Source organism: Monodelphis domestica, chromosome 1, assembly GCF_027887165.1.
Source record: "Monodelphis domestica isolate mMonDom1 chromosome 1, mMonDom1.pri, whole genome shotgun sequence".
Lineage (NCBI taxonomy): Eukaryota > Metazoa > Chordata > Mammalia > Didelphimorphia > Didelphidae > Monodelphis > Monodelphis domestica.
In genome coordinates, this window is record NC_077227.1 from 35,989,560 (window position 1) to 36,011,464 (window position 21,905).

Sequence of the window (21,905 nt, forward strand, 5' to 3'; positions counted from 1 at the left end):
CAATGATTGCTAATCTAACCTTCCTCCCATCTTTCCTAGGGCTCCACGATAATCTAAAAGGATGATCAGCCAAAAAGAATAGGCTATTCATTTTCAAAATTCCTGAAATGGCACCGTTTAGCTATCTGAAAAACTTTGCATAAAAGACAAAGGGAGAAAGCAAAGACTTTGCTACCCACTATTAGGTGTTTCAAAAGCAACCCCTGTGAGATCCAATCCAGGTGGCTAGTGTAGAATATACTGGTAAAAAAAGTGTGGTTGGGTTAGCCAGTTGAGTTGTATCTCCCAGTGTTGGCTCAGATACTAGCTAGGCCATGTTAGGAATGAACTGGGCCCAAAGGACTCAAGTGCTAGAAAAACAATTCCTCTTCACAGGAACATGTGCACACAAATTATACATCTTTTTAAGCAGTTTTTAAAATCTTTATTACTTCACTATTGTTTTGAACCTGACAGGCACTCTCATAGGCAGCACAATCCAACAGAAATGCAGAAGCAGCAGGATAAAGTGGAGTGTATACATCTGGAGCAAGCTGAAGCCCTGGCCATGAGCCTGAGGGAGCCCCTTCCCCTCCCAGGGGGACTGAGGAGTGACCCAGGCGCAACTCTTTGGCTGAGGGCATGATATGAAATAGCTGCCATCTTGCTCCCACAGGGTCACGGAGCTGTAAGAGGAACTGCTCAGCCAAGGGCCCCGAGCAATACCACCCTACAGGACCAAAGCCACCACATGTGGCCCATTAAGAGAAGGGATCTTAAAGATGGGTGACTGAAAAAGCACCCCCTCCCTCCCCTGGGCCTCAGGAAGCCCAAGCACCACCTTTAATGGCACAAGGAACCGAGAGGTTTTGTTAGTGTGTGACACCCCAGCTTATGGCTGCTCTAGCGTCTGCAGCCTGGCAGCAGCGGGTTTTGTGTATTATTAGTGGTTCGGGGAAGGTAATAACTCGGTGTTCCCCGTAGGAGAACGCACAGATGCTGAAATATGCAATGAGGTCAGTGCGGCCCGAGAGCTGTTTCCTCTTGGATGACAGAGCACGAGCCGTGCCCTCTCGGACAGCAGCCTCATTAGCCGGGGACAGTAACAGACACAGAACACACAACACGACCAAGGCAGGGACAGCTCCAGGGCAGGGACTGCCAGGGACCGCCAGGTACAACTATGCAGACTGACTGCACGTACAATTAGTGTTTGATTCGCGGAAATGTCGCCCCTGGCTCTGCACTGAGAGCACGACGGCAAGCAAAGAAATGTTAGGCCATCTTAACAAAAATAACTGCACGCGTACCGCGTGGGATTAGAATGCCATTCACTGTCTTCCGTAGATTATCTAGATTTGGTAACCAAAAAAATACATCTCTGATTAAATATATCTCGGGTTGGCAATCTTTATTCATGCATATCATAAAATTTTTGGAGAGCAAATCTCTTTTTTCTTCGTTCACTACACAACTTTAAAACGTATCCTCTGTACCCTCTTTGCTACGACTCTCCCAGGAAATTCCTCTTCTACCCGTTCATTTTTATAAGAATGTCATCTTGTGCTATGTTAGTATCCTGTATCATTTCCATTGTACTTTAGATACTCCAAGGAAAATAGGGATCTTCTTTAAAAAGTTAGCTGATTCTCCTGTTAACTTAGTATCTGGATATTTACAGCAAGTCTGTCAGCTGGGGAAAAAAGCTGTTCTAACTAAAATGGTCAACAATGGGAAACGACAGGACGGGGATCCATCCTTACAATATATAAAACATTTTCACCAGAGAGAGACACGTAATAAATAAAACAAAGCACTGAAAAACGTCCATTGGAAGCAGATGGTGGAGGGTCACTCTTGTCCCGGGCACAGGATGGATTAAGAGAAGGCCCACTTTAGAATGTTTGCTCTGTCGATAGGCAGCCTCACCGTGTGCAGGCGGTTCAGTCCACAATAGCTTTACCTCCGGTCCGTCAGGAGTGACCGCCGCCCGGCAGGAGAAGCCGCCCTTTAATCCAGGTCTTTCACGCGTCGGCAGATCTCCTCCGTGAAGTCGGAGCACTTGGCGTTTCCTCCCAAGTCTTTTGTCAGGCTCTGAGAGGAAGGAAAAAGGGAAGTTAGGAGGGCCAGGAGGGCCTGGGCGGCCGGGCCCAGCTCACAGTGTCAGGCAGGCCGTGGGAGGAACAAGCAGGGATGGGGAGGTGAAGTCCTGAAAGCACAGAGCAGGCGGAGATCCCAGGAGGCCCGCGGGGCCTCCATGAAGGGGGGGGGGGGGGGGGGGCAGGCGTTCTCAACAGCGGCCTGTGAATTTAATTCGGTCCGCTTCAATCACAAATTCTAAAGGGTTCTCTGCAGGCTAAAGAAGGCAACAGCAACCCTGGGGGGAGGCAGGCCGTGAAGCCCACCTGCAGGCTCTCTAATTGGTGCTGTGCTTTGTAACCCTCACCTTCCCTCTTTGAGTCAAAGCTGCACATTGGTGCCAAGGCATTAGAGTGATACGGTCAGGCAATGGGGGTGAGTGACCTGGCCAGGGTCACACAGCTAGAAGGGTCTGAGGCAGGTTTGAACCCAGGACCTCCCGTCTCTGGCTCTCAAACCACGGCACCATCTAGCTGCCCCCAATTCAAATGCAAGCTGCATCCCAGATCAGGCAGGCTGTTTGGGCCTCAGGCCACAGGACGGGGCCTTGAGGGCCCTCTGACCCTTCGTGGACTCGTGCAGGTGAAGCCAAAAAGGGCAGAGAACCCAAACCACAGATAACCGACAGGACACTGGACAGGCAGTCAGCAGGTAAAGTCTACTTGCCTTTTGAGGCTGTATCCTTGGGGTTTACATACCTGTGCCTGGTACAGAGAAGGTACTCAGTAAAGGCTTAAAACCCAATGTCTCGGGGCAGCTGGGTGGCTCAGTGGATGGAGAGCCAGGCCAGAGAGGGGAGGTCCTGGGTTCAAATGTGGCCTCAGACACTTCCCAGCTGTGTGACCCTGGGCAAGTCACTTGACCCCCCTTGCCTAGCCCTGACCACTCCTCTGCCTTGGAGCCAACACACAGTGTGGATTCTAAACTGGAAGGTGAGGGGTTAAAAAACCCCTTGAATTAAAAAGCACATCGTTGGTGTAAGTAGGGTGCAAGTACACCTAACGATGACTTGGCCTGACGTGGCACAAAAGCCGTCCTGCTCCTCATCCTAATAAAGTCAGACAAAGCTGGGGAAGAGCTCCAGGAAGGGCCTGGGAGGGGGCAAGGAATGACCGAGAAGGAGGGCCAGGAGGGAAGACGAGGCCTTGGAGGAAGGATGCACACCAAGAGTACCCGCTCCCGCTCCACAGCCCTCGGAAGCAGCAGGAATGATCAGAACAAGCCGTAAAGAGCATTTATGTGCAGCAAATTTCTCAAAGTCGAAAGAAAGCTGCTGCCCAATTGTACGTGCTGAATTCTGACCTACAATCCTGCGCTGGGTTTGGAATCGGAGAGCCGAGGTTCCCATTCCTGCTTAGTAATGATGTGACTTTGGGCCTCGTTTTCCTAATCTGTAAAATAAGCCACAGATCTCAGACCTCAACAGAGCTGGAGAGAACCCTGGAAGCCAGAGAGGCCGGGCGGCCCTCCTTGTACAGATGAGGTAACCAAGGCTCAGGTTAGTGGCTTGTCCAGAGCCGTCTGAGGCAGGATTCTGCATCACTTCTGGCACGTTCTCAATGACACGGTCCTGCTTCTTGAAAAATACTTGACCTCTAAGGTCTATCCTAGCTCTAAATCTATGATCCTGGAACCCCAGAAAAGGGAAGAGGAAGAGGGGGAAAGGGAGGGGGAGAGGGAGGGAAAGGGAGAGACAGAGAGAGAGAGAGAGAGAAAGAGAGAGAGAGAGAGAGAGAGAGAGAGAGAGAGAGAGAGAGAGAGAGAGAGAGAGAGAGAGAGAGAGAGGGAGAGAGAGAGAGAAGGGAGAGAGACAGAGACAGAGAGACAGAGAGACAGAGAGAGAGAGAGAGAGAGAGAGAGAGAGAGAAGGAGAGAGAGAGAGAGAAGGAGAGAGAGAAAGATAGAGAGGGAGAGAGAGAGGGAGAGAGGGAGAGAGAGAGAAGGAGAGAGAGAGAGAGAGAGAGAGAGAGAGAGAGGGAGAGAGAGAGAAGGAGAGAGAGAAAGAGAGACAGAGAGAGAGAGGGAGGGAGGAGGGAGGGAGGGAGAGAGAGAGAGAGGGAGGAGGGAGGGAGGGGGAGAGAGAGAGAGAGAGAGAGAGCGCGCGCAAGCGCACAACATCCTGGTGGAGTTATTAGTTTTAAATGCCTACCTTTTATGTTAAGAACTTTTAATTTCCTTTGACTCAAATGCCTAACTTAGAGTTTACATTCTTCTAACTGAAGTTCCTAACTTTTAGGCTGTCTCTGTCAATACTTGGGTGAATGCCAGGCTGCTGGAATGCCCACCAGGGCTGGGCAGCAAGAGGGAGAAGCTGTCCCTGGCAGCTGGGGCTTGCTACTCGCTTGGCCTCCAGCACCCAAACTCCAGGAAGTGTTTCCCCGCCTGTCCTGATGGACACCAAGTCGCTCCATAATGACCCTCTTTGTAAGCCGGGTCCTCTGGCCAGCAGCAGTCTCTCGAGGCTGACTGAAGAATGTCCGCCCCCGAAGAGGAAGAAAGGGTCCAAAGGGAACCCTGTGCCCTCTGGCATTCAGTGCACACTTGGCTGTGTGTCAGACGCCCCAGGAAACTCTGGCGAAACCTAAGGACCTCTTCTCTGAATCATGTTTTTAAATTATTGAAGGAATGCCGCATTTCTCATAGAGGTTAATGATAATAAACATGGACATTTTTTTCCCCACCTGAGTTTAGGGATTCTCTGAAATCAATTCTCACAGACCCCGGGACCATTGGTTAAGAAATCCTGTCCAGGGGCGGCGCAGTGGAGGGAGTGCCAGGCCTAGAGACAAGAGGTCTTAAGTTCCAATCTGGCCTCAGACATTTCCTAGCTGTGTGGCCCTGGGCAAGTCACTTCATGCCAATTGCCTCGCCCTGGCCCTTCTGTCCCAGAGTTGTGGTTTTTTAAGAAAACAAAACTGAACCCCTGCCCGGGGGCACCAGGATCCCCCACAAGGCCTCGGACACCAGGCTGCCTGTGGTGAGGCTGAGGGGCGGTCGGAGGCCGGACTAAGGAAGCGGTACCTTCCCGTCTTTGATCGTGGCAAAGCAGGCGGTCTCGATCTTGGCGGCGTGGTCGTGCATCCCCATGTGGCGCAGCATCATCACGGCACTCAGAAGCAGGGCGGTGGGATTGGCCAGGTCCTTCCCAGCAATGTCCGGGGCCGTTCCGTGAACCTGCCAACAAAGGCAACTACTGACCTCTGGAGAACCCCAAGGCCCAACCGGGACCCACAGAAGCTGTCGGCCCAAGGAAGCACTGTGGGGGGACAAGAGGCAAGGAATCACCCTGTCTAGGGAAGCATCAGCGCGGCACTGGGAGGGAGGATCAGGCTTAGAGTGCGAGCACAGGCCACGACAGTCCGATGGTCACGGCTCTGAGCTTCATTCTCTTGAGCTCACAGGTCCGAGGGCCCTCTAAAGGGGGGCCATGACGCCTCCCCTCAAGCCTCAGTCTGCCTTCGCTCTGAGGGTGAGGCCTGCTCTCCGTGGGGGTCCTGCCCGGCAGGAAAGGCTTCCAGGACAGCCTGGCAGCACTGTAGAGTTGTGTACAAGTGAGGTGTGGCCTGGCTAAGGTGCCCAGAGGCTCGCGGCCAAAGGGGAAGTGGGGGGCGGGGGAACCACCGGCCACAGACTCTGTGTGGCCACCTGTTAAGACAGGAAGACACGGGGCATAAGCACACCAATGGAATCATAGTCCCTGCTATCTCCAGCAACCACTGGGGGGCCAGGAGGCTCTGAATGCAGAGCCCAGAAGTACAGAGGGGGCCCCCACCTGGCCTAACTACCCACCACCACACCCCCAAAAGGGGGCCCCAGGACCAGTCTTCGGTCCTGGCATCAAGGCCAGGATTGCCTTTTTGCCCCCGGCCTCCCACGATTGGGGGTCAGAAGAACAAGGCTCTTCACACCGTTGAAGCTTCAGCGTCTGCAGCCCCAGCGCTTAGCCCAGGGCCCAGCACACTCTACACAGGGCCTCCATGAACGCTTGTTGACCGATTCACGATGTCTGTCCTCCCCCACCCCCGTCTCTTGCGATAAACTTCAACCCAAACTCACATAAGCTCAAGTCACTCTGCCATCTTGGCTGCCCTCCCTGAAGCATTTTCATTTAGCTCAATGATGTCCTTTGTCTAAAAGCACCAAGAGCTCAACATAACATTCCAGGCAAGAAGATCTCAGTTCAAAGCCCGGCTCACCATTTCCTGCTTGTGGGATGGCAGACACAGCAACTCTGCTGGACCTGTTTCTTCATGTGGAAAATGACTAAGTTAGACCAAATGGCCACTAAGCTGCCTTTCAAACACAGACCCTATAGTGCTCTTGGCTGACTATCTACTGTGCATGTGTTTTAGGGGGAAAAAGCACTAGATGTGGAAACCTGGGTTCAGATCCTGCTCTGGCACCACTTCCTGGAGGTGTGACCGTAAATGAATCACTTTGGCCTCTCAGCCTCCATTGCCTAACTAGAAAACAAAGACGTCGACTTCAGGCAGGGAAAGACGGGCGCCCTAGAGGATGGCTGGTGAATCCGGGAATCCAGCCGTCCTGGAGACAATTTGGAATTATGCAAATAAAATGACTAAAATGTCCACACCTTTTGCCCCAGAGTCTCCTGCTAGGCCACTGTGAAGAGCAAATGGGATAATGGTACCCACCAACACTTGGCAGGCCCATGTGAACATCCCATGATCTGAAACTATATTCTGGGGAGTAAGACCCTATGGGATCCAAGGTATTGGGGAGAAAAAGATCTACCCAAAGTCTAATAATAAAGGAACGTTTTCCAAAGATGAAAATCAATCAAGAATTTCCCCCCCAAATGCCCCAAACTTCTGGTAAAATGTTACAAGAAGGTCATCCATAAGATTGCTAATAAGGCCAAGATCAATGCGAAACCCAAACAGGTCATTTTCCTAAGAGGCATTCTTTTTTAGCAAATAAATTCCGTGCTCAGTGAAGCATAGCAGAGAAAGGAATGTTTGGAGTGAACGGGAAATCTGGGCCTCGGAATCACGGTGCTGTTTTGGAGATCCTTACCGACTCAAAGATGGCGACTCCGTTGGCGCCGATGTTTCCACTCGGGGTGACACCAAGCCCCCCTATAAGGCCAGCACACAGATCACTGAAAGAGAGAATTCTGAAATAAGTTTCCCAAACAGGATTAGGCCTAAGGCCCGCCAAGCTGCTGCCTGGGCCGAGTCCAGCAGTAACATCTTCTTCAGCACTTAGTGGGAGACTTGTCTCTGGGCTTCTTCAGAATATGACTGTCTTCTTAACGTCCATGAGTATCACTTGGCACACAGCACGCTGTAGCAAGCCAGAATTACTCTGAGGGCGTTTATTTAGGAACGGTGCTGGGTTAGAGGCAGACTTACCTAAGGATGTCCCCATACAAGTTTGGCATCACAAGAACATCAAACTGGGACGGATCTTGTACCATCTAGAAGGAAGAACACATTTGTGGAGTGCAGAAAACGAGCCTTCTCTGCCACAAACCCCCAGGCATAATTCTTAGTATATACTTACATTCAAACATACTGTATCAAGGTACATCTCATTAAATTTAATATCTTTACAGTTTTCTGCAACTTCCCTGCACTTTTGGAGAAAAAGCCCATCTGACATTCGCCTGTAGTTAATTAAATAAAAATTGTTGAAAGCAAAGCCTTAGAGAAAGCAACTGATTAAAGTAGAAAAGCCAAGCACAAGGAGGAATAAACACGGGGAGCCTCCGGCCCTGGTTTCAGTTAGAATTTAAATTCGTTTTAGGTATTTGACAAAATGTAGGCTGAACCAAATACCCCATGGCTCACAAGCAGTGAAGAAGGGGAAGGGAGACAGAAGCCAGAGGAGAGGGCCAACTGCCCAGGGAGCTCAAATGTATTAAAACGCAGAAGATGAGTCTGATTTAGGCCTCTCACCCCACAAAGTCTGAAAAGCATCAACTGTTAGAACGTTCTGACGATACGAAACAGCCTTGAAAGTCGCTGATTAAAGTTTTAAATTTGACACACTCAGAACTTTTCTTGGTTAGGAAAAGGAATCCTTTACCCATCTGGGAGGCAGTTTAGTGGGACGGAGGATTGGGGTTGATTGATTCTTCAGTTAATGTGGCTAGAAAGCGAGTAGCAAAGGAAGGCTGGAAGAAGGCAGCAGGTCCCCCGCTTCTCCTGGGGTCCTTAGGTAGGTCGCTGCTCAGCTCACTTCTAGAACAGAAGCCAAGCCTGTATCTTTGGACGCCTGACTACCTGACCTTGCAAATACCATTAGCTGGTCCATCCTCCAAAGACTTCTGCAAACAATGGCAGGAGCTTATCACAGTGGGAGGAGTTCTGGACTTGGAGAAGATGACCTGGCTGCCACTTAATTACCTGAAGGACAATGGCAATTCCTTTCCTTACCTGTAAAATGAGGAGGCCCGTCTCTATGACCTCCTCCTCCTCCTTTGTCCTGACTTACTTCTTTAGTCTCAACCCTCCAACTCTCAACAGCCCCCATCCTCTAATTCCCCCTTCTTTACAACAGTTTCCTCATCTGTAAAATGGAGTTGATACTTGTTGGGAGGGGGCAGCTGGGTGGCTCAGTAGATTGAGAGCCAGGCCTAGAGACAGGAGGTCCTGGGTTCAAATGTGACCACAGACACTTCCTGCCCATGTGACCCTGGATAAGTCATTTAACCCCCATTGCCAAGGCCTTACTGATCTTCTGCCTTGGAACCAGTATATAGTATTGATTCTAAGAAAAGCTTTTTTAAAAAAGGACTGTTGGAGAGGCTCAAATGTATGAGCTAATGTATAGGAAAAACACTTTGTAATCAGGAAAGCACTGCAGAAAAGTAAGGCGATGGAATTACCCTCCCCATTTTGTCCTAAATTAGCATTTCATTCAATCATATAAGAAATCATTTTTCAGAGCTTATATCCGTAAGAAAGCCCCCACCCCCACTTTTTGGAGCTTTGGGCAACCAGAACACTTCCTGGGGCCCTTCAGAACCACATACATGATATTTGCTTTGTGCACGGCGGTCACGTTGCTTCGGTGATTGTTCCTGGCGTACTCGAAGGCAAACTCCGCAATGCGTTTGCTCGCTTCCTCCGTGATGAGCTTGATACTCTGCACCACGCCCTCGACAATCTGGCAAAGAAGAGCAGAGGGTCTCAGCGGGGAGAAGCCCGAGGCTTCCCCACAGCCCCCATGTCCCAGGGCCAGGGCCTGAGAGCTCGGTGCTCGGGGGACCCTCTGCCGGCACAGACTTAGAAAGTGAAGCAACGAACAACCCAGGGGATGCAGGCAGGATGGGCCAGAGGTAAAACCTGAACCCAGGCCCGGCTGGGTCTAAGGCTCACTCTCTATCCAGTCATCATACAACATGACCATGTTTCATAAAAGCAAAAAGAGCTCAAGCCCGTGATCCTTCCATCTTCTATAAAGGAAGCATTTTTTAACCCCAAATCTGCGATCAGACGGCTAAGAGCATGTCGAAGCTCACGTACCACGTGCTCGATGCCACTGTATTCGCCTTCGGTGTTCTCCCGGATCGTGACGATGTTCACATCCGTGTAAGGGGTCTTGTAGCCTTCGATGGAGACACACGGACGCACGTTTGCATAAAGGTCAAACGTTTTACGAAGCAGAAGGTTCATCGAAGGGTGTCCGGCTGCGATGGGTGTCTTTAGGGGGCCTGCAGGGAACAAAGGACCTTTGAGGATCAACTCGAACAAGAGCGGCCCCTGCTGACTCCTCGCCTTCCCCCTGGGCCCCAGTTCCGAGTCCCTGTGAGGGGACGGCTCCAAGCTTGGGCTCAGGAGCCACAAGAGGCAGCTTCGGGTCTCAGCTCTGCCTCCAAATGCCTGACGCTGGGCCGGGACCTCCTCCAGGGCAGAGGGCTGGCGGGCCTGGCCCAGGGACTCGCAGGACTTCCTAAAGGGAGCCACGGGGCTCCCCTATCACCAGGGACCTTCAGCCAAGTACAGGAGAGTGTCAGGAAAGACACAGGGAGGGGGAGGACTCCATGGCTAACAAGCTGCTATGGCAACGAGCGCGGAGATTTACACAAAGCTCTGCCGAGATGGACTCCTCGGGACCTTCAGGACCGAAAGCATCCTCGTGCCCGCCTCACAGGGGAAGGCGCCGAGGGGGAGGAGGCAGCACTGCAACCCAAAGCGAGTCCGACTCCAAGGCCATCAGGGACAGGGGCGGGAGGGAAGACCACTCTTAACTTTCCAGAAATCTGGTTGGGACAGCGAAGAGAACCAGGAGGCCAAAACTCAAGGGGGCGGCGGGCCACGAGGAAAAGGTCTGTTCTGTTTAAGGAAGGAGCAGGCCAGAGTCTTTTTGTAGGAAGACAGAAAGGAGGAGCCAGTAGAGAGCAAGAAGCCTGAAGACACAAAGGAGCCCACAGAGAGGCTGAGCCCTCATACCTCAGGAAGAGTTGGCTTCCTTCCATTTTACACACACACACACACACACACACACACACACACACACACACACACACACACACACACACACTCTCTCTCTCTCTCTCTCTCTCTCTCTCTCTCTCTCTCTCTCTCTCTCTCTCTCTCTCTCTCTCTCTCTCTCTCCAAAATTGTGCCTCTTGTCCCAGACCTAACACCATCTCCCTCGCGTTGACAGTAGCCGTACCTTTCAGTCCCAACTTGTTTTTGTCCATGGATTCTTTGGCTTCGGGAGGAATCATCCACTTTCCTCCAGGCCCTTTAATGGCGGTGACGTTCCTCTCTTCCCACTGAATGGGTGCCTAAATGCCACAGAACACATCATTGGGGAATGGGAACACTTCTGACCAAGACGGACACGTTATTACAGTGTCTTCATCTTTTGGTTTCAGAAATGAGTTTGCATTTATCCTCTTGGCAGAGCACAAGAAATTGTATGTTTACAAGGTCACCATGGACAGTTCCAGACACATAGCTACTAATCTTACTGTTGGCCCAGGAAAGGGCTCAGTCTCACACTTGTCATATTACCCAGAGTGACTTGGGGCATTAGGCCATGGGTAACAGCTGCCATATCCCCACTCTTCTCTTTCCCATCCCTACACAAAAATCCTAATGAGATTCCTATATTTAGCTTATGACAAGGAGCATGAAGAGATAGGGTAACAAGAAGAGCTAAATAAGTATAGGATTTAGAGAATCCTAGCTCTCTCACTTACTGCCCATGTGATCTTAGATAAGTCAACTTCATCTTTCTTGGCCTCAGTTTCCTCATCTGTTAAATGGAGGAGAGGGTGTTGGGTTTGATAACCTCTTAAGTCCTTTCTAGATTTAACTCTTTCATTTTATAAGCAATATAGGGCAAAAAAAGTAAGACCCCTTCTGTTTTCTCACTAACTCCAGAGAAGGGACTTCCTTATCTTAACATTGTCCATTGCATTTAGGCAATGATATTTTCCCCTACAATTCTCTTCTCTCTTTATGGTGGGTTTAATGTTAATGGCACTAACAGAATTGTGTGGGAACAGTTTTGTTCATCTGCCTCTAGCTGCTGCTCCTCATTCCCTGAGTGAAGATTTCCCAACTCCAGATGCTCTAAGTTCTTCCTAAGCACTATGGCCAACAATATTGGTGGTTTGGGGATCTCTTCAGTACGGCTGGTCCTCAGGTGATAGGGTCAGACTAGGCCTGGGCTCTACTTAGAGCCGTGGAAGAGTCTGTTGGAATTTGTGCTCTCAGGAAGCGCGTGCCATGATGAGACATGAGAAGAGGCTCTGAGAAAGGGCAGCCATCCACATCATAACATATATTTTCTGAGAACTACTGTTACATTTAATTTCATTTAGTAATTACTTATAATGAGCAACTTGCAAGTCACAAAACAAGTAGAATATAAAGTTCTTAAAATTTCCCCAATAAACGAGATGTTCAAATGAGCCTGTAGTATTAGGGGTTGGGGTGGTGCAAACTCTGGATGAGGGATGTTAAACTGACTCAGCACCAGCCCCCACCCGGAGAAAATATCCTGCTGTGTGGCAGAAAGAACAAGACTTTTTAAAATGCCAGCACAGGACCCTCTTCAACTTACAAAGCAAACCCACACCTGCTCACATGTCCAGCAGTTATACTTAATACTCTTCTTTTGGGCAAGATGCTCAGAGAGGGTCGATGAATCCCCAGGCAGGTCGCCAATAAGAATATGATCTTTAATCCAACAATACCCCGAGAAAAAGTAAGCTGCAAGCAGACACTGTTCCACATTTGTCTTTATCTCCTCCACCTGGCATATAGTAAGAGCTTCAGGAAAGCTTGTCAGCTGAGGGATTAAACAAACTCTATCTCTAAAATCAATACAAGGGCAGCAGGTTTTAAAGTAAACTTTGCGTTTAGGGCCCAAGTTAAGAAACTTAATACACTTACACCCAATCCACGCTTCTAAACAATCCATTAGCTGGAAAGGTTTTAAACAGAGACTACAAGTAAATTATTTTCAGAAAGCTCACATACTTTGGCAGCATCAAAAATCTTCATAACAGAAGCTGAGATTTCTGGTCCAATACCATCTCCTGGGATCAAGGTCACTGTCTGGGTCTAAATGTAAAAAACCATCATAAAATGCAAAACGGATGTTGTAAGAAGAGGTAATAACTAAAATGAAGGCTGTAAGCATATATAAAAGAAGATCAGAGCCAGTAAAGGTTATTTTACCAGTTTCCCAAAAGGGACCAAATGATCTTAGAAGTAAAAAAAAAAGGTATCATTCTCTTAAATTGCCAATGATTCCTCAAAACAACAAGGATGTCTACACTACCATAGGTTCTAAAATCAATTGCCTCCAAGTTTAACTCCCCACCCCCACCCCAATAAGGACTCTGCTGATGCTCATTAAGTAAGGTAAAAATTAAGTTACCAAAGAAGCCTTCCCAGTGCTACACTTGTTCTTTACAGAAGTGCTAGGTGGCAAAGAGATCAGTCATCTCCAGCCTTTATTCTAAAAGTGAAGAGAGATCTAAGGGTTTCAAAAGTAATCTCTGGGTTTCTTTGAAGGCAAATTTCAAGTATGAAGCAAAACAACAGAAATTAAGCCAGTGTGATTTTAGGGATCTGACATTCACACTCCCTCCCCCCCACCCTTTGGCTAAGTTAAAGACATTCAAATGCATTTTTTGAACTGATTTCTTAGTAAACTACATTGTCCACAACACTCTGAAGAGAGAACGAGGGGAAAAAAATAAAAAGGAACTCCAGGAGTTTCTCAGTGTTGTTTTTAAAAATGACATTTTTAGCTAAGAAGTATTTGACTAATTCTTATTTAAATAGAATGACATGCTAACAGGCTCTTTCCTCTTCATTATCTTGTGGTATCAGTGACATTATCCATGTAAAAGACTACTACCAGAATGAGAGGCAGTAGGCAGTCATGAAACAATGGCTCTAACCCAAGAACATTTTGAACAAATGAAAACCATGGCTTGAGGGCACTGAATGGGTTATGATGAAAACCATCGAGCTCCTGTACAACGATGTGCCTAAGTGACTCGGGTTCTTTGCCCCCACTCCAAGTAGGTCAGTAGAAAGTATTAGCCCCTTGCCTGTGCTCTACAAGCTGCCCCAGCAGTCTAACATCAGATTAGATGTTCCTGATGATTCTTTGCTTCCCTTTGCCTTCCCACTATCACTTTAGACCACCAGCAGAGGCCTGTTTAAGTTAGCATCTCCTCCTATTTCTTTCAGATACGTACTCAAGATATACAACAGGGAAATGGCCGACTATGCTGATAACACTGCCACAAACATTCAATAATGACACAAGGCTGGGTAATTCAAGATGCTAAGCCCAAAATGTCACTTTGCAGGGTTTCTATTTGAAATACTGGCTCGGCTGGACTTTCAACTCAGGCAGCAGCACTCATTCTTAACCTTTGCACTAGCGGAGAGCTAAGAATCCTTTAGGTTCTTCCTTCCTGTTCTCCCAATAACATTTGATTGACTGTAAATTCCATTGGGCGGTCATTGGATTAGAGAAAAGGTCAGAGCCCTTCCACTGCTGAACAGGGGAGTTGGATTAATATACTTGGGTTTTATGGAAATTTTACACCACGAGATGTTATTTGGGAGTGTTGGAATTAAGAAACCCAAATGAGAGCATTTAAGGAGGGAATAAAAAAAAAAAGATAGGGAATCACTGATCCACAACCTTAGACTGACTAAAAATGTGGAATCAGTTTTCAAAATGCACAGGTTTCTCTAATGCTGGGAAGTCTAAAAACAGCAGATTTAAAGTTAAAGCAATGAAATGTTAATAAGACATTTAATAAAGACTGAATAAGCAGAAGTCTGCAAGGTCTATAAAAGCGAGAGAATCTTCTAACAGGCAAGTAAATCTACTGTTTTTAGGAAAGCTCAAAAAAAGTGAAGCCAGATTTGAAGGTTCTCAACAACTTTTGTTCCGTTTGCTCTAATTTCACAGAAATTTCTTTTCAGAGATGAGATGAAATTGTGAAATATTAACAGGCTCAAGGGGAATTTCCATCTATTTTTAAACAGGGCTTGTATGAGATTTTAGTGTGACAAGGCTCCCCTGGCCAGCTGGAATAGAATTTTTAAAATGTGCATCTGACCTAACAAGTTCATGTACAAGTTAGCAAACAAATTTCACTTGCCATGAAAATTAAGTTTTATATAACAGATGTGCTAAGCACCTTTCTTGAGAAACTTCTAAAACAGAAAAATGAGAGGTACTCACACCACCAGCAAAACCTCGGGTCACCTTTTTTGGGTTGCTGAAGGCCCCCAGCAGTCGAGATACCTATTATTAACACCCAAAAAAAGAGTTAGTCAACAGCATCGAGCAATACATGGAAAGTCAAAGATAAAGAACTGAGGACGGTTTATGATCATGCTGGGCCGTATGCAAATGGAAGAACATTGGCTTTGGAGTTGGGGGAACCAGATTCAAGTTGTACCTCTTTCATGGTTGGTTACTGTAATATTTATTCTCTCCTCAACTACACCAAACCCCCCTTCAAATCTCCCATTATTCCCGTTTTTAATATCCTCCCCATTTCCTTTCCAAATAAATATTACATTACCTGCATTACCTGGGACAACCCAATTGCTCTAGGACTCAGCTCCTTCATATGTAAAATCATTCCCAAATCTAGGAGCCTATGAACTTTTTGGAATATTTTACTAAAAGGTTGTAATTTCATCCCCCACATAAAAAATCTGATTACACACTTCAAATATTTTTATTAGTCTAATTTGTTACCACTACAAAAAGATTAGTAGGAAGAAGTTTTACATTATTTCAAAGCACTAGTTTTTCTCATATAATCTGAATGGAAACCTGCACAGAGAAAGCTGGAAGAAAACCCAAGAGGAACCACTTATGGACCCTTGGAACTGACAAGGATAACATATTAATGCTAATGAAAGCAAGTATTAAACCTTCACATAAAGATTTAGAAATCGTATGTTGTAACAACAGGAATTAAGAAACTTTATTAAATGCCACTTGACTTTTCTGTATTAATCTAGAGGAAGGAATGAAAATGACCTTTAAAAAGGTTATTACTATTAAATCGTTTGAGTCAGTCCAAAGCCACGTTGGATTACAGATAAAGTGAATGGATTATGAAGAATAATTAGAAAAAAAGACCCAAAGTGTGGTGTTGAACAATAGGAGAATTAATGGGAAGAGTCAATTTGGAGTAAAAGCTCAAGACTTGGAGGCAAAGTGAATTCTGACTCTGAGTCTTATTTGCCTATCTTTGGGCAAATCTCTTTACCTTTTTGCATCCCAGTTTCCTCATCTGCTAAATGATCTCTAAGGTTCCTTTTCTAGCTCCAAAGTCTATAATCTTCTAAGATTTTAAGAGTTGTTTTAAAATACCCTATACAGAGATTTTGGGTGCATTTCATCCTGGGCAGGGTAACGACTGACTCATCCATACTTTTATTCTCTGAAGCACTAACATATAATTTCTACTAAGAGAACTCAAAACAAGAATGGACAAGAGGATGATGGGCTTGTTCTGTTTGGCTTCAGAGGATAGAACTTGCAATGGTAAGGTGGTGGAGAGAAGGAGGAGCTGAAGAGAAGCAGTTTCAGCTTAACATGTGGGAAAATTTCATCAGAATTAGAACTATCCCAAAGTAGAATGGTTGGTCTTCCAAGTGGGGGAATTCCCCCCTACCAGAACTCTTTAAGCAAAGGTTGAGTAGCCATTTGTCAAGGATGGATTCTGCTCTGGTAGGAATGGAGCTGAATAATCTCTGAAGTGTTCCTTCCAACCCTGAAGATTAGGACTCATTATAGAAGTACACTCACTCTTCCCCTAAATCCTAGCTTTCCAGTAGGTGATACTACTAAGGACTGTACAGGGTGAGGAAATAGGTTGTGGAATAAATTTCTCTTTCAACATTGTGTATATTTGTGTGTTCTTAAACTCTTACTTTCTGTTTTAGTAACAACTTTAAGACAGGAAGGCAAGGGCTAGGCATTGGGGGTTAAGAGATGTGCCCAGGGTCACATAGTTGGGAGTAAGATTTGAATCCAGGACCTGCCATCTTCAAGCCTGGCTCTTCAATCAGCGAAGCCACATAGCTCCCCCACAACATTGTGTTTTAAAAAGCACTGTGGAAAAGTTGTCCACAATCATCCTGTGCTCTCACTGTTTTATAGTCCATACAACTATCACTAAGAAAATTCCATCTCCCCAAAGGGTTGTTTTAAAAAGAAGCCCATGGACCCAACACTTTGTGACAAAGAATAGTAACTGCCCTTCGATGTTTACAATTTAGCAACAATCTTCCTTTCCACTGTGAAGAAACAAAGAGTGTTTTGGATGTCAAACAGTGGACCCTCTGACAAATGTGGAGTAAAGTCTTTACCCAATGCTACTCATTTCAATGATTCCTGTCACTGATCAATATGTTCAAACCCAAACAGTGATCTGTAAATTCATGTCAAGATGCTGAGACTGGTTTGAGCAGGCATGGAGCAAAGGTCTAAGGGTCAAAGTCCCAAACCTCATCCTGGGCCCCATTACTAATTAGTTGGGTGACCGTTAGCAAGTCATTTCCTTGGCTTTTCTCAGCTCTAAAATGAAGGGGCTGGGGTTGACCTCTAAGATCCCTTCTGGGCCTGATGCCTGTGAAGCTGAATCAATGTGGCTGTAAGGTGAGCTCCCTGAAGACACGGACCATATCTTCATCCTCTTTTTCATTACCCTTAGGCTCCTTGGAAAGCAAAGCACCATCTGAACACACTTGGTAGAATGCCAGGCTCAAAGCAGGCACTCAGTGAATGCTTGTGGACTGAACAAATAACTGAGGGTTTTTAGTAAAGGCCTGAGAATTAAAAGGCGAGTAAGTATGGAGAACTGGCTTTGGGTGTCAGGAGGAGCTGGGCTACTGGATGTGACCTTCCTTCTACAAGTCACTCAACCTCCCAGGGTTCCAGGAAGCTCTCCAAGAGTCTAAACTGCCAAATAGCTGCCAATTTTCCTTGCTACAGGGAGTTTCCTTTACCTTTCAAATCAGAGCCTTCTCTGTCTCACTAACCCTTACTTTCTGTCTCAGTAACAACTCTAAGAAGAGGACTAAACAAATGGGGGATAAATGACCTGTCCAGGGTTACACAGCTAAGGTGCTGAAGCCAAATTTGGCCTCAGGTCCTCCAAACTCTAGGCCTGGAGCTCTATCTACTCTGCTAGATGTCTACCCCAAATCAGGGCTTCTAAGAAAAGTATATATAATTAAAATAATTTTGGAGCTGGCCTCAACATTATCTTACCTCCTTCAAAAGCAGGAGGGGAAATGGAGGTCCAGTTAGTGACAGAGATAGGCCTGGAATTCAACCCTCCTTGCTGCCAAAATAGAACATGCCTTATTATTTCCTCATGAAGAAAAGTTAAATTCCCTAATTAATAGAGTGACTTGATTTCATATGCCACAGATTGCTGTTCTTGCAGTGTGCATCAATATAATACAACAAAATTAATATTTCACAACAAATAGAGGTCTTTGCAGGATGAAACAGTAACATGGCCCTAAACGTATGGTTGGAGTCCAATAACTGTGACTCCTTTTGTGAAGGAAGCTGGATAACTGTGAGCCTCTTGTTGTCTCTCACAATTGACATCACAGAAAAGGTGATCAAGGAGAAATAGTCTGGGTGGCTTCAGATGTTCGAGGGTGGCAGCACAGTGCTATACAAAGGATGCCCTGGCCTGAGTCTTGGAGCTAACAGACGTGAGGGCAGGTCCTGATCCTGCCACTCGCTACCTTTGTGACCTTGGACCAGTGATTCCATTTCTGTGGGCTTGCTTCAGTTTTCTTACATGAAAAACTAAGGGACCTGAACAAGATGAACTCTAAGGTTCCCTCTAATATCAGGTGATGAGGGGATAACTGCTCAAGGCAGAAGAAGAGGCTAGCTAGACCATCAGGACATGTGAGGCCTATTCTCTCTTACACCAATGCTTTTCTGTGACCTTGGTCAAAACACTTGATCAGTTGTTAAAGCCCCAGTTTTTATAGCAGAGAATGCTACAAGCATTCATTATTTTCTTATCTCTTCAAGGGCAAAGTCAAGTTTAAAAAAAATACTCTCAGCTGTCCTCAGGTAGGGGAAAAAAAAAAGATATTGGCAGGGGTCACACAATGGTCCAGGAGAGAACTTAAGAGAAACTAAATCTGACAGCAAAAGTGCCCTAGGCAACCCTGATCTGAAAAAATCTCCCACTCCTGAAGGTCAGAAATGCATAAAGAACCTCACCTGGATCCTGAAACACAAAGACAAATCATGTAGCTAGGGAGACTTAGGACAGCATATAAAGTCAATACTTCTCTCTGGACTAAAGTGAAAAAGTCATGACAGGAAATTTTAAAATCACTAAAAGAAGATGGAAAAACACATTAGAAGCTGTATACTAATATCTGGTAACTTTAGGTACAGAGCAACCAAGCAGGCACAGATCTCAGCCTGAGAACCCTAAAAATGTCTAATTCCTTTGTTGGTACCTGTTTACTTTCTAATCAATAAGTAGAGGGGGATAGATGGTTCAGCAAATAAGAGAGCCAGGTCTGGAAATGGGAAGTCCTGGATTCAAATCTGATCTCAGACACTTGACCCTGGGCAGGTCACTTAATCCCTGTTGCCAACCTTTAACTGCTTTTCTGTCTTATAACTGATACTCAGTACTGATTCAAAGACAGAAGGCAAGGGTTTAAAAAGATAAATTCAAAAAATAAAATAAAATAAAATAAAATAAAGGGGGTAGCAAAGCCTCTTTGAAAGGCTACTTAATAGAGCCAGTTATTCAGTCATGGTAAGTCCCACCACATTCAACAAGAGACACTGACTGGAGTCAGTGACATTTCTTCTAGAAAAATGGGAGTCGGTCATGCTGGACAGAGCTCTGAGAAGTCAGCAGGAAACCTTTTGCTTCCTCATAGAGGGGTCTGTTTGGAGAGGTCAGAAAGGCAGAGACCCTCAGAGATGGCCCAGTTCTAATCCCTTTAGTGAGTAGAATCCCTTTTAGAGTATCCCCAAGAAGTGTCCACCCAACCCCTTCTCCAAGAGCTCCAGGGATAGGCAGCCACTACCTCCTGTGGCAGCCAACCCATTCCTTTCCATCAAATCTAAATGCCTCCATCGATGCTGCAGTTGCTCTCAGGATTCTGGTACCTGCAGGAGAATGGGCAGTCTTTCCAGTGTCAGAAGGAAGGTGTCATGTGCCCCCGGGGGTCTTTTCTCTAGTTCTTAGATCACATGGTCTCCAGGAACTTCACCAACCCACTGTCCTCCTCTGGACTGACTTACCCATATCCTTCTTGGTTTTTTAAACCTTAATTTCCTTCTCAGAATCAACCAAGAGTCACCCAGCGAGGCCACATTAGAAGCTAGGACTTCCAGTGTCCAGAACCCCCTAGCTGCCCCCTATATTCTTAAGAGGGGGGTCCCCCAAGACACAAAGAAGGTCTGCCCTGCGACTGCCCTCAAGGTCTCAGCCCCGTAGGGTCTGCGCTCTCTCGCTCTCTCACTCTCCCTCTCTCCCTCTTCCCTAGGACAAGCCTGGCGGGTGCTTGGAGGTCATCTAGGTTCGGCCCATCGGAAGCTTCTCCAGCATGGAGGCCATTCTCAATCCTTCCCCTAGTTCTCGTGTTGCCTCGGGCCCAAGGGAAGAGCCCTGGGTTCGAAACCTAACGGGCCCGGGACCGCCGGTGACCTGTCACTGGAGCCTGTGCAGGGGAAGGGGGGTGCGCGGCCCCTGAGTGACCTTGGGCTCATCCTCTCCGGCTCCGTGTGCCCGCGGGGGACCCGCCATCCTCACTCCCCTGGGTGACCTTGGCCAGGTGGCTCACCCTCTCCGGGCCTGCAGGATGCTCAGCCCCGAATGGCCCCGAGGTGCCAGGCTCAGGTGGGGTTCTCCCGGCGGCTCCTTGCGTTAGCGGGGCCCATTCTGGAGAGGCCTTCCTCACTCGCTCCTTCTCACGGGGCCCGCGGGGCCCACGAGGCCGCCCCTCTCCCCGCGCGCCTCCTAGCCCCGGCGCGTTCGTGACCTTGACGCCGCCCCTGGGCCGGGCCTCGGGGAGGGCCGCGGGGTTGGGAGCCGGGGCCCGAGTCGGGGCCGCCGTCTCCTCGTGCCCCGTGCCCGGAGGCCCTGCTCTGGCCGGGTCGGGGTCGGGGAAAGGGCGGCAGGGGCGCACGCGCACTTGCAACCCCCGAGACCCGGCCCCTCCGCGCTCACCTTCGGGATCCACGCGGGACCTGCCATTGCGTCCGCTCCTCAGGAACCGGCGGCGGCGGCTGCGCGCAGACTCCTTCACCCCCGGAGCCCAGGCCCCGGCATCGCCCGCACGCCCCACCCCCCAGAGCCCATCCCCGGAAGCCCCGCCCCCGAAGGAGGACAGCTAGGACCTTTCCCTCCCCTGCGCTCGCCGTTGGCTCCGCCCCCCCCGCACGCGGTCTTCCCGCACTCGTAGTCTCCTCAGCCAATTCCGGCTCTCCGCGTGCGGTGACGTAAGAGCGCTGGATCGCGTAGGTCCATTAGCGCTCAGGGCTTGGGAATCCGAGGGAGAAAAGAGGAAGAGGCTGGGCGTGGTGCTCCCTTCTTGGAAGGAAGTCTAATGGAGGAACTGCCGGAGAAAACACTTTTTTCAGATTTATGCCTTACGACATTCCTCTGTGTTTTATTGAATCCCCAAATAATCAGACCTCCGGGCCCCGACACCCAGCTGGGCTTACACAATAGTTCCTTTGTTCTCTCATTCATTCATTGTCACTCACTCATTCACTCCACCACGGATTTAAAATTCGAGTCATCAGATCTGTGTAGACCCCAGTCCGCAGGGAACTTTATTCCGTCTACGCGACTCCAGAACCAGCATCACGCCTCTGACTCGCATAAAGTGGGTTACCCTCTCAGCCCATCGGTTCAACTTTCAGAGCCTCAGTTTGTCCATCCGTGAAACGGAAATCCTGACAACAAGCAGGATGGGAGAAGACAGTCAATATGAAAAGTCATTACAAAATAATACCCTGTCTTTTGGAGGAGAAAGTAGACAGCGAGGAATAATGAAGAGGGCTGATTAGAGTTTCGAGATTCACATTCAAATCCCACTTCCCACTACGTGACCTTGAGCAAGTCGCTTAACTTTGGGGGAGGGGGGTTCTCAGTTTCCTCCCCTGTGAATGGGGGGGGGGGGGAAGGAACGTTGGACTGACAGAGGTCCTTTTCATCTCTAGGTGGCCGGTCCGGTTGCCCTTTCACCTGTGTTGACATCAAGTACTTTGGTTTTACCCTCCTCTCCCCTTTT

The 21,905-nt window shown here is 47.9% G+C and overlaps 1 protein-coding gene across 4 annotated transcripts; it reads right to left on the reverse strand.

The window, feature by feature from the left end:
• Positions 1–401: 401 nt before the first annotated feature.
• IDH3A (isocitrate dehydrogenase (NAD(+)) 3 catalytic subunit alpha) lies at positions 402–21,119 on the reverse strand. 4 transcript variants are annotated; one of them, XM_001362990.4, is made up of 11 exons: positions 20,837–21,119; positions 14,824–14,886; positions 12,585–12,668; positions 10,765–10,879; positions 9,612–9,799; positions 9,119–9,252; positions 7,645–7,747; positions 7,494–7,558; positions 7,156–7,240; positions 5,140–5,292; positions 402–2,073 (listed from the first exon to the last, which is right to left on the reverse strand). In XM_001362990.4, exons 1-11 carry the CDS (start codon positions 20,861–20,863, stop codon positions 1,990–1,992), a joined length of 1,101 nt encoding a protein of 366 aa, XP_001363027.1. In that variant the 5' UTR covers positions 20,864–21,119; the 3' UTR covers positions 402–1,989. The 4 variants fall into 4 exon arrangements, with proteins under 4 accessions (XP_001363027.1, XP_056653158.1, XP_016283052.1 ...); XM_056797180.1 differs by lacking the exon at positions 20,837–21,119 and adding an exon at positions 20,451–20,761; XM_016427566.2 differs by lacking the exon at positions 20,837–21,119 and adding an exon at positions 20,366–20,428.
• Between the last annotated feature and the right edge of the window lie 786 nt (positions 21,120–21,905).

Coding starts and splice junctions, on each gene's coding strand:
- IDH3A (XM_016427566.2), bottom strand. CDS start 20,413: ATGGCGGGTCCCCCGCGGGCACACGGAGCCGGAGAGGATGAGCCCAAG. Junction 7,241..7,493: donor TTGTATGGGGACATCCTTAG/GTAAGTCTGCCT, acceptor TCTCTCTTTCAG/TGATCTGTGTGCTGGCCTTA. Junction 2,074..5,139: donor CCACGATCAAAGACGGGAAG/GTACCGCTTCCT, acceptor CCTTCCTCTCAG/AGCCTGACAAAAGACTTGGG.